Consider the following 13,527-nt stretch of genomic DNA (forward strand, 5'->3'; position numbering starts at 1 on the left):
GAGCTCGCTAGAGCAAGGGAGTAAGTCACCATCAGTTGCATTTGGCAAACTCAAGGGCAGCCAGGGAAGTGGAAAAGCTTTATGGTGAAAACTGGGAAGGGTTCAGATCAGCTCTGATTGGGGTTTGTTGGCAAGGGGAAGATGGAGGTAGGCTAACTAGAAAAGAGCATCTTAGATCACTGATTTAGGGAGAGCATATCTGGCTTTCTCTGCTTGGTCCTGAGTTGGAAGAGAGTGAAAAACCTGGGAAGCTGGCAGGCATCGACTGAGTCCTAAATGTTCTGGCAAGATAGGTGCAGGGGTTGTAGTTTGGCTTCCTGAGCTACCTGTTGCAGAGATTATGGACTGGGGTTCTAATCCTATCAGACAGGGTCCGGTCCTTGTCAAGTCTATCAAGGCGAAGATGGCCTGAACAATTACATCTCATTTAATCATCATGATGGTTTTCTCCATGTCTCTGTTTTACAAGTGAGGAAAGCAAAGCTCAGGGAATATGAGTAATGTATCCAAAGTCATACAACCAGCAACACAAGCAAAGTTCAGATCTATGAATGTTGGATCTATTTTTAACTATGTTATGTCTTAAAGGGCAATGAAATTATTCTTATGTTGTCCTATTAAAAATATTAGATGCTCAATAAGTGCTTAATAAGTGCATATTGGGTGAGAGAATGGATGAAAATAATTTCGGAACACTTCTTTTGCAACTGCCTCCAGAGCTTGTATTTTTTAAAATAACTTCTATGAAGGCAGAGCTAGATTATGGATTTAGTTTGTAGAAACAAACATTTTTTTCCCAAATTAAGACCAGAAACTAAGGTGAGAGAAACTGCTGGCTCAGAAACCTAGTGTATCCACTCAGTAATGAGATGGCTCTTGTGATTTTTACACATTTGCTTGTGATCGACAAATCAGTTTTGAAGGCTTTTCCAAAGGAGAAATTGCAAGAAGAGTTATATGTTGGGAATAAGAACTCATCACTTCAAAAGTTTAAAGGCTGATGCTTACTTTAAAAAGTAAGCTAAATTCTCATTATTTTTGTGTTTTATCTTTCTGCATAATTTCACAAAGTTCTCAATGGTCTATCATTCAATAAATATTTGTCAAATATCTATTATGTGTTTAGTTCTGTGCTTTGAACACAGATATCAAATATTGCCTTGTCAAACAGGGGCTCACAGTCTAGTTGAGGAAAACAGAAAATTAACAATTGAAATGCAGTTTGACAAGTGCCAGGCTGACAAATGGTGGGTATCGATACCCTGGGAACAATTAGAAGGAACAGCAGTGAGTTGGTACTTGTTAAACAACTAATTCCTGGGGGGAGTGGCAGGAAGGTCAAAGCCTCATTTGCAGCATTTCTTGAGTATTTATTACATAAATACTCCCACCATGGCCAATTTCAAGCTTACAATAGGATACCATTAAAAGGGAGTTGAAAAGAGATGTGCAGCAGTACACCATCATGTCCTATTTCCACTGTCCAGATATAAGAGATGTAAATAATCTCAAAAGCACAGATAACAGTAAAATGTAGAAAAAGTAGGTAGGAAGTGACAAGTTTGTGTAGTTATCACGTTTGCTTTTCATATAGTTAACTTTACTGTAAACTTACATAACCTATTGTTAAAAAACAGCCGTATTTAAAAACCAGCCCATAAAATTACTGAACATTTAACATCAGCTCTTGGAAAGCAGAACTGGAACCGTTCGAGTGGACTCTAGCACACCACTGAACAAGAGCAATGTCAGGAATTACTGTAGGCTCACCTAAGGAGACGAGTGCAAGGAAACTGAAGGCAGGAATCCTACCTTTTCATTTCTGTATCTCCCATATCGAGCGCTAGGTTGTTGAAGGGTCAAAGCAATTCATCAATATGTTTTTTTTGTTTGTTTGTTTTTAGCCCCTACTGTATTCTGGGCACTGTTCTAGGTGCTTGGGGGTATAGCAAAGAAAAACAAATCTGTACCTTTAGAAAATTTACACCCATTGGTGTGTGGTCGTGGGGTGTACAAGAAAAAAAGTAAAATCAGGTGGTGGGTGATTAGTGTTGGGGGTAAAAATTCTCTATTGCAGAGGCGCTGCTATTTCATAGCGGGCTGTCAGGCAATGGCAAATACGGAGACCTACGAAAGTAAGGAGGAAAGGTTGTGGAATATGAGAAACACGGTGTAAGTAAGACTGAAGCACAGACTGCACAAATCTCACCCTTCAACAGGGCTGGAACACAGAGCAAGCTACGGAAGCTTTTCTCCAGAGAAGCCCAGACAGTTCCGCTCCCCCTTACTCTCCTCAGCCTCTCTGCACAAGGGCAGAAGTCTTCCTCCAAGTCTGTCTCAGGGGTACTCTCCGAAAGTCGCTTTACGCACGGACAGCCCTGCGCATGCTCAAATCCACGGTTTCTGGCGCACAAACTAGGGCAGTTTGCGCATGTGCGTAAGCGAGACAAGATTTTTGTCCCAAGGCCTTGCCGTACCGTCCGGGCGGCGAGTTGCATCCTGGTTCAGTTAGTGTGTACGGCGTGTGTCGAGTGTTTGCTGATCACTGTCGCCACCAACAAAATGAACCGCGAGAGCTTCGCGGCGGGCGAGCGGCTGGTGTCGCCGGCTTATGTGCGGCAGGGCTGTGAGGCCCGCCGCTCGCATGAGCACCTCATAAGGCTGCTTCTGGAGAAGGTACCGAGCTGTCGGGTCACTCCCCAGCTGCCGCGCCCCCCAGAGCCTCTGGCTCCGCCCAGCGCCCCTTTAGTCCCGCGTACTGCCAACCCACACCTGTATGTTGGTTGAGACCTGTGCCCGGAGTGTCTCGCAGCTTGCGGTGCGCTGGGCTGACTTGCTGCTCTCAGCAAATTCTCAGCCTCACCATAAACCAGCAAAACCCAGAGCGTGTAGTTGAGCTTGTGGGAGTCCGGATTTTGAGTCCTCTGTTTTTTCCGAACTTGGGGATCTGAAGTGAGGGGAAGTCCCAGTTGCTTTACTGTTTTGTTTGCGAAGAGGGCAAAGTTCGCACCTTCTCTCTCTGACTATCCCAAGGACTGGGGGAGTGCTTTGTGTTTGTAAACCAGGACACAGTAACTCGAACCAACAACTGCTGCAGAACCTCACGGGTCTCGTTCCTGCCAGTAACCCGAATTTTAATTTCACTCAAGTTTGACAAGACCTAGTCTTAGCAGTCTGGTTCGAAGAATCCTCATTGAAGATACAATTTATTTGTTTTCAGTTACCTTAATTTACTGTAACTTTAAACCCGAGTAAATGTCATCGTATTCATCTATTATCCCTTCTGGGAATCTGTAGATAATTGTAATGCCGTGTAACAAATGTTTTGCCTCTTCGAGGTTTCTTCTTTATGCTGAATTTATGTCCTAAATTTAGAAAGCAAGAAGCATGGCAAAATACACACTGCAAAGTTTAAAAAATTCATTGAAGTACAGTTCTAGGGGATGATTTTCTGAAATATAAGCTTTTCTATTTTTTTCCAGGGCAAGTGTCCAGAGGATGGTTGGGATGAAAGTACACTTGAACTTTTTTTACATGAACTTGCAATCATGGATAGCAACAATTTCCTGGGCAATTGTGGTGTGGGAGAAAGGGAAGGGAGAGTGGCATCTGCCTTAGTTGCTCGGCGTCATTACAGGTATATTTTTAAAGTAGAAAACCTTTCTTTTTTTTTTGTTAAAAACAATGGTGTTAATACTAATGTTAAATTATAAAACATCTATTGGTGACCTATTCTTCCCTATTCAAATGGACATATAAACCAGATGCAACAGGGAGATGGAAACAGTTTGTGTGAGTAGTTGCTTTTCAAGACAGTTGGGAGAAGGTTCTAGTTATCCTGTCAACGTTCTGGGTGTTTAAGAATACTGCCTATGCATTTAACATAATAAATCTGTTTGGTTTTAAGAGTTTAAACTATGTTAAGGTTGTTGATAGTTTGCCGTATTTCTTTTCTGGTATTGCATGGTTCTTTAGAGAATGATATGTAGGTAGAACTTTAAAATGTTCGTCAGTATCTAAACCGAATCCTATTTCATAAATAGCTTGCTTTGTTGCAGTAGATGTAGGAATGGTATGCTAAACTTTAGATTATTAAGTCACTTTCCTTTTGCAATATTTTAGAAAGCTTTTTGTCAATTCTGCTAACCATTTCATTGGTAGTGTTTCCAAATATGATCATTTCTCTGTTCTTCCACTTTTCTGTGAAATATAGGTAAACTTTTAAAAACTCCTGTCTTGAAATTTTCGGTGATGAAATTTTTCTGAGCATAGTAGAATTTTATTTCAATCAAAACCATTGCAGTCAGAACTAATGATAATGATCTGTAACTTGGCTGAAAAATTCGTGGTTAAAATGGGCTGATAACATGATTTATAATATTTGTTAAAAAATGCTTTGTACATTATGTTTCAGTATGTTTCACAGACACCAGTGTTCTGTGATAATCCCAGTGTGATGGATTTCTGATATTACTACAAGTAGTACATTTTTTTTAAGACTTTATTTATTTATTTGACAGACAGAGATCACAGTAGGCAGAGAGGCAGGCAGAGAGAGAGAGAGGAGGAAGCAGGCTCCCTGCCAAGCAGAGAGCTCTACCCGGGGCTCGATCCCAGAACCCTGAGATCGTGACCTAGAGCTGAAGGCAGAGGCTTAACCCATTGAGCCACCCAGGTGCCCCAGTACAAACATTTTTGATTTTGAAAAATACTCAGATGTATCTTTCATGTGTATAATTTCATCTAATTTAAAATGAGTGGATTTGCACACTGATTTTTCAAGGAGTGTATACAGTTGACCCTTGAATAATATGGGTTTGAACTGTGCAGTTCATGTGGATTTTTTTCAGTGAATGCAGGACAATACTGTAAATGTATTTGCTCTTCCTTATGATCTTCTTAATAACATTTTCTTTAACTTGTTTTATGGTAAGAAAACACTGTACTATACATATAACATACAAAATATGTGCTAATTGACTGCTTATGTTACTGGTAAGGCTTCCAGTCAATAGTAGGCTATTAGTAATTAAGTTTTGGGGGAATCAAAGTTATACTTAGATTTTTGACTGTCAGGCACCCCTAACCACCACCCCCCGCCCCGCCCACCAAGGGTGACCTGTAGTATTTTTTAAATTAAGGCTATATTTGAAATAGCAGCTCATCCCCATTGGAACTTAGTCCACTGCTCTGGTTAAGGAAATGAAAGAAAGAAGAGAATCTAATGTCATATATATTCTGGTTTTCAATTGCTGTTAACAAACCACCTGAAAATTTAATGGCTTAAAACAGTAATTATTATTGTCTTTCACAGTTCTGTGGTAAGTTAATTGGGCTCAGCAGTATGATTATTGCTTCCAGTCTCTCATGCAGTTGTAGTCAGAAGTTGGCTGAGAGTTTAGTTATTAGGTCAACTGGGGCAATTTATCCAGGTTGACTGACTTAGACGGCTGGGAGCTCAGATGGCCTTCACACCTGGCATGGGCCTCTCCCAGCATGGCATCTGGGTTATAGGAGGGAGCTCCCACAAGAGCAGGCCCTTCCAGAGGCCAGGTGAAGCTTTATGTCTTCTTTGACCTAGATCAGAAATTCCAGAGCATCACTTCTACTAGATGCTTCCTGGCCAATCAAGTCACTAAGGCCAATTCAGATTCAAGGGGAGAGGAATTTGATTCCATTTCTTGGTGTTGACAGTAGTGTGTGTGCATAGGGAGAAAAGGAATTGATGGTGGCCATCTTTGGAGACTAGCTACTGTAATATAATTGATTTCAGTTTAACTAGGATATTTTCACATTTTTAATAGTTTATGAAATATATCTGCAGTAGTCAAGTGTTGCCTCTAGTGTTTTTTTTTTAATTATTGTACCTGTATACTTATACAGTGAATTACTTAGAACACTGAATATTTTTGTCCAGTTGTTGGCCCATTTTTTGCTTAGGTTCATTCACGGAATTGGACGATCGGGTGATATTTCTGCTGTGCAACCAAAAGCTGCAGGTTCTAGCCTTTTGAACAAAATTACCAATTCTTTGGTCCTGGACATCTTGAAGTTGGCTGGTATGTACTATATTAATCATAATATTTTGGCTGACCAGCCACACCCACCTTTGCTTAATATCTTTTGTTAATGCCTCTTTCCAAACAGGTCCTGAAGGGCTCTTGAAAAGACATAAAGACATACATATTTTTAAAAATCCTTTAGGAAAAAATAGAAAATCAGAGCCATAAGCCTGGAGGATGAATTTGGCAGTAAGCTTCCTGAGGTCAAGTACAGAGGAAGCACTGTCTATAACTCTTACTATTTGATTGAAGAATTATATCATTTCTTCAAGAAGGATGCTGGTTTTTTAGTGAAATAACTAATTTCTCCTTTACTTCTTATTTGTAGGTGTCCCTACAGTGACCAACTGCTTTGTAGTTCCCATGGCAACTGGTATGAGTCTAACCTTGTGTTTCTTAACATTACGACATAAAAGACCAAAAGCAAAGTATATTATATGGCCGAGAATAGACCAGAAGTCCTGCTTTAAATCCATGATCACTGCAGGTAAAAGAAGAAAAGTGACATATATAATGTAGAAAATTCACCCTTTTAGAGGTGATTGAATGAAAAAGAAACTAAATGTGTTCTTATTCTTCCTTTTTATTGTAATAAAATATACATAATAAGATTTACTGGTTTAATCATTTTAATTTGATTATTTATTTTTAAAAATATTTCATTCATTTGAGAGAGAGAGCAAGTGCAAGCACGAGCAGCGGGGGAGTAGAGGCAGAGGGAGAGAGAGAAGCAGATTCCCTGCTTAGCAAGGAGCCCAGTGGCATCTCCATCCCAGGACCTTGAGATCATGACCTGAGCCTAAGGCAGATGCTTAACCAACTGAGCCACCCAGGTGCCCCAATTTTAATCATTTTTAAGGCTAAGATTCTATGACATTAAATACATTCACAGTGTTGTGCAATCATTGTGTAACACCATCTCCAGAACTTTTCCATCCTCTTAAATTGGATCTCTACCCATTAAACATCCCTACCCATTAAAAATCCCTGCTACTCCCAGTTCCTAGAATTCACCGTTCTACTTTGTGTGTCCATGAATTTGACTACTCTGGGTCCTTCATATAAGTGGAATATAGTGTATTTGTCCTTTTGAGACTGGGCTTATTTCATATAGCACAATATCTTTAAAGTTCATCCATGTTGTAGCATGTATCAGAATTTCTTTCCTTTTCTAAGAGTAATACTCCTCTGTATATCTTTATATCTTACATTTTGTTCATTCATTCATTCGTTGATTAATACCTGGATTGCTTTCACCTTTTGGCTCTTGTGAATAATGCTGAGTAAACATGGGTGCAAGAATACCTGTTCGAGTCCCTGCTTTGAATTCTTTAGGGTCTATACTCCAAAGTGGAATGTCTGTATCATATATCCCTATTCTTTGAAATGGGAATATGATTATCTGTCTCACAACATTGTTTTGATCATTGAGCAGGATGACATATGAAATACCCAGCAGTAATCCCTGGAGCATAAAGGTACTAAGGAGCTTCAGGAATGGTGGGTGTAGATACATAAATGGGATACATATAAATTATGACCATAAACGCAAGTGTAAGGATCCAGGCATCATTACATATAGGTGAGGCAAAAACTTTACGTTGGTATTTTAGTATTTAGCTTGCTTAAGTCAAGGTGAATTTGGGAACTTAAAGTTAATTTTGAATAGCCTCAGTCTGTTGTAGGAAGTAAACTATATTGGCCTGTAATTAAACTGCATAAATAATCCTAAAGAAATCCATTTAAAGGGATTCATAGTAAGGACATATAGCAGAAATTGATAAAAAGATACACTGATTTATGTTAAGTAGTATGAAGTTGTCAAGTCTGTTTATTTATATCCTGTTAACCAAAGAACTAATTACCAAACTTACGAGAAAGGTTGCCATATTGAAAAATGGGAAACTTTTCCAAAAGATATTAGGATTTATATTACAATGTACAGTTTAACCTTTCTTAGGATATATTCTTAGGAAGCCAGATAGTTGTATCCTCCAAAAAAACTTGCATTTTAGATGTTTGAAGGCAAAAATAGGGTTGGGTCGAGAGAATTTGAAAAATAATAGAAAATAAGCTGTCATTAGGAAGCACTACTTATTTAAGTTTTGTTTGTTTTGAAAGCTATGAAAGTATAGATATAAAACCCGGACATCTCTGAGCCAGTATAATTGAATTGATGATTTTATAGTGGCCAGGTTTTTATATTTCTATAGATAGAATGCAGACAACTTGATATGGATTATTAAGCACAGAAGAAAACTACTTGCTTATAACTGTGCTTTAATTTGCTGTTTGACCTTGGGGAAGCCACTAAATTTTCCTGAATTTTGGCTCCCTTATCTTTGAAATGAGTGAGTTGAGGTAAATGGTTTCTAAGTCTCTTAGAGCCCCTAAGTGCATAAGTCCAGCCTGCTGTAGATTTGCTATTTAGGAATACTGAAGATGTGACTACATAATAATTTGATGTGTAAAATCTCCCAAGTTTATTTTCTATCCAGTTTGTAAGACTCTGACCACTTAGATTTTACTTATACCCTAAGTACTTAGTAGCATTACAAAGTATTTGGTTATCTAAGTGCTCTGTGCAGTGTTTGGTGTCTATATTGCACATACAACTCTTGAAGTTTATGGATACCTAAATGTTCACCATACAAGATTACACAGTTATTATTTGGGGCGACCTTTGATCATATGCTAGTTAAGTGTACTAATTCAATTGAAAATTGAGAAATAGTTTTTATATTTAAATTATAGAAGGCCTTTGTGAAACTGTGGGATAGGTCAGTGGTCAGTAAACTACTAAAGTTCGTTACTTTTTCTTTAGGAGTAAAATATTAAATTGGTGATTGTGATTTGTTTTAGTACTTGAATTGTATTGTTATTCTTGTCCATCTCTGAAATAAAGTGAACTTAAAAATGAAATGTTGCCAGGGGTGCCTGGGTGGCTCAATCAGTTAGGTGTCTGCCTTCTGCTCAGGTCATGGTGCCAGGGTCCTGGGATTGAGCCCCACATTGGGCTCCCTGCTCTGCGGGAAGCCTGCTTCTCCCTCTCCCACTCCCTCTGCTCTGTTCCCTATCTCTTGCTGTCTCTCTCTCTGTCAATTAAATAAATAAATAAAATCTTTTAAAAAAAAGTGAAATGTTGCCGGAGAATGAGTAGATTTACTTTTCTGGGGTCTGAAGTTGAATTGTGCCAAATGATCCTTTTTGTCATCAATGACTGTGTTATTACTTGTTTAGGTATTTATTTGACATTTGTTTTCCTTCCCAGAATTAATCTTTGTAGTCCTATCTAAGTGTTAAGTAAATTTGTGGTCCTATTTGTGGTCTACTAGTCCTTCACATTATTTTGGCCTGCTTTTGAGTCCTACCAGTATCAAGCCATGTCTCTATTATTCAGGGAGGGTTCACTGACGGGATTTAGAGTTCTTGTGTGGAATAGCACTGCTACCTAGAGTTCCAGGATCTTCCCTTATTTTAGTTTATCTAACATTTTTGATTTCTGATTGGCTTGGTTAGGTTTTGAGCCTGTGGTGATAGAGAATGTTGTAGAAGGTGACGAGCTGCGCACAGACCTGAAAGCAGTGGAGTCTAAAGTCCAGGAACTTGGGCCTGATTCCATTCTGTGTGTTCATTCCACTACATCCTGTTTCGCTCCAAGGGTGCCTGATAGGTAAATCATTTGCAAATATTGTCCTTTAGGTTTTCATTGGGTCTTTCAAATAAAATGCAGATATGCTGATTCTCAAAGATGCTTAAGTAACATTGGGTAGTAAATAGGTAAATGGACTAGCAGAGAAAAAGCTTGGTGGTTTGGGAAAATAAAAATTTGATATAGAAGAAGGAAAAACAACTAATACCAAGTGGAGATCTCTTTATCACCTGTGTAGACACAGAACATCTCTGTGTTCTTGCTTTTTTCTGTTTCTGATCTCTGCATCTTTTCCTCATTATTTAGTAGAAGCTTCTAAGCATAATGTTGGATTTACTTGTTTTCATTGCTATCTCTATCTCTTTGATCTTACAGTTAGTTTTCCTATATAAGAACTATTAGTATTAACAAATTTTTTGAATAGGAAATTTTAGGATTATTTATTGCCTTTTGAATTTTTTAATTACAAGATTAACTCAGATGTACACTTAAGTGTACACAGTGGATGTCTCTGCATTTTGAGAAGAATGCATATGTTTAAGAAAATAAAAGCATACTTTTCTAAAGGATGTCCACAGATTTAATTCTGAAAATGTAATAGGCTTGGGTATAGTAATACAGATTTCTAGTTTTGACAGCAACTCTTTGTTTCATTTTAACATTTTGAACAGAAGTGCTGGTAATTTTAAAAACTATATTGACTTTGGTCTATTTTTTAAGATCAAATTATACTTTAGTTTTATTTAATTCATGGACTCACACAATTTGGCATTAATGAATGTATGTTACTATTTATTATTTTATAGGCATGTTTTAAGAGACATGTTAAGACCATGCTCTTGAAAATTTACCTTGTTTAATTTGGGACTCTGAATTCTATTTTAAGATTATATTGCATATGCTTTACTTGTTTATGCATTACTTACCAATCAGTTTTTAAATTTGCATTGAAATATTAAATAAACATCACTATTCATTCTTCATTGATGATTTTCCTATCTAGAAAAATTTTCATGTGATAGAAATAAGTCACATTTCCAAAAATAGCACATGGGTATTTGTGATAGATTGTTTATGCTTGAGGTTAGTTTTGTTTCATTTTGATTTTTTTTAGATGTTTACAGTATACTTGGTATAGAGTTAAGTCTTTTACATTGTTCTCTCCTTTGGAAAAAAACCACAAAAGTTTTTTATCAGCAAATTCTTAAATGCCACTTTTTAGTTCTGTTATCTAATGAATGTTTCTGATAAGAGTAAACTTTAGGAAAATAGTGATGCACAGTTATTAATATGTTTGAATTTCTGATTTTATTAAATTTAAAATATATTTTGATTTCTTTACATTAAGCTTATTCCTTTATAGTCTTAATTTGAATAGGGATATATATATATATATATATATATATATATATGGTCTTTATCAGTTAATTGGACAGAATATTGTGGGACCAGATCAGTCAAAGGAAATGTAAAAAAAAGGCATATCATTTCTTCTATCTGACAGACATCTTAAATTGGCCACTAAGTTATAATACAGTTTGATCCACATGGAGGATATTTTTTGTCTCCTTGCCTTTCATTAAATACCTTTATGCACCCCCTAAATACTAGCAGATTTGATCAATTCTGAATATTTAAAATAATTCACAAGTGATTTTTTTTCCTTCTTAAAATAGTACTTTATGTTATAGTATCATACTTTAAAGGAGCTTTATTATTAAGGAATGCTTTTATTAGAACACAAACATACAAAAGTGACTTTTATGAAGAAAATACTTGTTCGTACCCAGAAAAGTTCTGTTTTTTAAAAACAACATTTGATTAATTTGAGTAATAGAAAGGTTCCTCTGTCAGTTTGTGAGGTTTATGAAAATGAATGATAAAATGACTTTTTAATTCATAATACCTTAAGGAAATAGTAAACTGAAAACCTCTGACAGAAGAACAGAATAATATCATTCCTATCTGTACTTTAAGAACATATTAATAAACATCTAAAAAAGAAAATGTATTTTGCAAAAATAAATGATAAAATCATATAATATATATTTGAAATACATCCTTATGGGAAGGAACTTTTATTGAGTAAAAATGCTTTGCTTCCAAATTCTTTGTATTGTAGAAAGAACATTTTTTAAAAAAATTTAGTTTTATTAAATCATAGGATTTAGTTTTAGCTTCATAGCATGTGAAGACATTTCTATTAGAAATGGCCTCAGTCATAAGTAGTATTTGGTTTTGCAAGGGAACATCATTTATTACACTCTAATTGAAATTTATTACCTTACTTTGCATAGAGTTAGACTCTCAAATTGTTTTAATATAAGGAGTGTCAAATGAAAAAGTAAGAGTGAATTTAAAACCAGCAGCTATTTAAAAGATCCTTTAGTTTGCAAGTTGTTGGAAAGTGTTATTTTGGTACTGAAACATTTAATGTTCTGTATTTTTTAATACATTAAAGTCTACTTGAAAATGTATTTTTTACTTTACGAGATGTTAAATGTAAGATTTCCTAAGATTTCAAGACATGCTAATTATTTTGCAGCTATTAGCTTTAGTATGATAAGCAACCAAAAGCATTTGAAAATGAACATACCACCTCATGAAGGGGTCATTATAATCTGCTTCTTGTTTTTTATATGGGAAATCTTAAAGTGATTTAAAAGCTACCATCTGTACAGATTTTGATAAATACCCATTTTCTCATTTATTGGTAATATTAATTTAAAAGCTTTTTTAGGTTTATCCTAAAGTGCCTGCTGCTGAAAATGCTAAAATACCACTGTAGAAATTTCAGTTTTCCCATTTTTTTTCTGGTGTACATTAAGAATAACTATTGAATTAAAGAAATTTTCACACTGTAATTTATAAAAGCACAGTAGGAATATGTCTTTCTGTTGAATATTTATGTTTGTAGAGTAGAAGAACTGGCTGTGATCTGTGCTAATTATGGCATCCCACATATAGTCAACAATGCATACGGAGTGCAGTCTTCAAAGTGTATGCACCTCATCCAGCAGGTAAGAGAGTTTAAAAAGATAATGTCGGGAAAAAATGATTTTAATATATTACAAGATTATTCCTTCGTTTTTCTTACTACTTAATATAGTAAAATCGACTGTGGTATCTTCACCTTCATGGAGCATTAGAAATTGGCATCTAATATCCATATGGTAAAAGTGACTCTTCTTTGCTGGTTATTAGACTGATAGCTTTGGTCAGGACCAACGTAGAACTACTTAGTAGCTTATTTTTTTTTTAACTTTCTGAGATTGTTTCATTACCAGTATTGTTGCTTTTCTAATATACTGGGTTATTGTATTTTTAAAACTATATTGATGATTTATTCCGTATTTAAGGAATCACTATAACTTATTATCCTAGGGTGGAAATGGCTTCATTTGTAAACATTTGAGTGTATAACTATGAAGTTGGCAGGTTTAAAAAAAAGTTATGATTTTGTTATTTTAAGGATCAGCCAGATCCTAGTCATCTGTTTTAGATTCTTTTTTAAAAATTTTATTTATTTATTTATTTTGAAGGAAAGAGAGAGAGAAAGAACACGAGCTGGGGGAGGACAGAGAGAGAGGGAGAAGCAGACTCCCCATTGAGCAGGGAGCCCAACTCAGCCCTCCCTCCCTGGACCCTGGGATCAGGACATGAGCCGAACAAGATGCTTAACAGACTGAGCCACCCAGGCGCCCCATAGAGTCTTTTTTTTTTTTTTAAGATTTATTTATTTATTTTAGTGAGAGAGAGAGAGAGAGAGAGAGCGTGCATGTGGGGGTTAGGAGCAGAGTGAGAGGGAGAGAG

The 13,527-nt window shown here is 36.3% G+C and overlaps 1 protein-coding gene across 1 annotated transcript in view; it reads left to right on the top strand.

Annotated features, from left to right (window-relative positions):
- Window positions 1-2,469: 2,469 nt before the first annotated feature.
- Window positions 2,470-13,527, top strand: part of SEPSECS (Sep (O-phosphoserine) tRNA:Sec (selenocysteine) tRNA synthase) — a 32,507-nt gene continuing 21,449 nt past the window's right edge. Inside the window, exons 1-6 of the mRNA XM_032853958.1 lie at window positions 2,470-2,676; window positions 3,483-3,637; window positions 5,941-6,059; window positions 6,391-6,549; window positions 9,582-9,735; window positions 12,632-12,734. Coding sequence (XP_032709849.1) covers window positions 2,563-2,676; window positions 3,483-3,637; window positions 5,941-6,059; window positions 6,391-6,549; window positions 9,582-9,735; window positions 12,632-12,734 — 804 coding nt within the window. The 5' untranslated portion in view covers window positions 2,470-2,562. The remainder of the gene's footprint in view (window positions 2,677-3,482; window positions 3,638-5,940; window positions 6,060-6,390; window positions 6,550-9,581; window positions 9,736-12,631; window positions 12,735-13,527) is intronic.

This window comes from Lontra canadensis, unplaced genomic scaffold (assembly GCF_010015895.1).
Source record: "Lontra canadensis isolate GAN:19392208 unplaced genomic scaffold, GSC_riverotter_1.0 scaffold1, whole genome shotgun sequence".
NCBI classification, from domain to species: Eukaryota; Metazoa; Chordata; class Mammalia; order Carnivora; family Mustelidae; genus Lontra; species Lontra canadensis.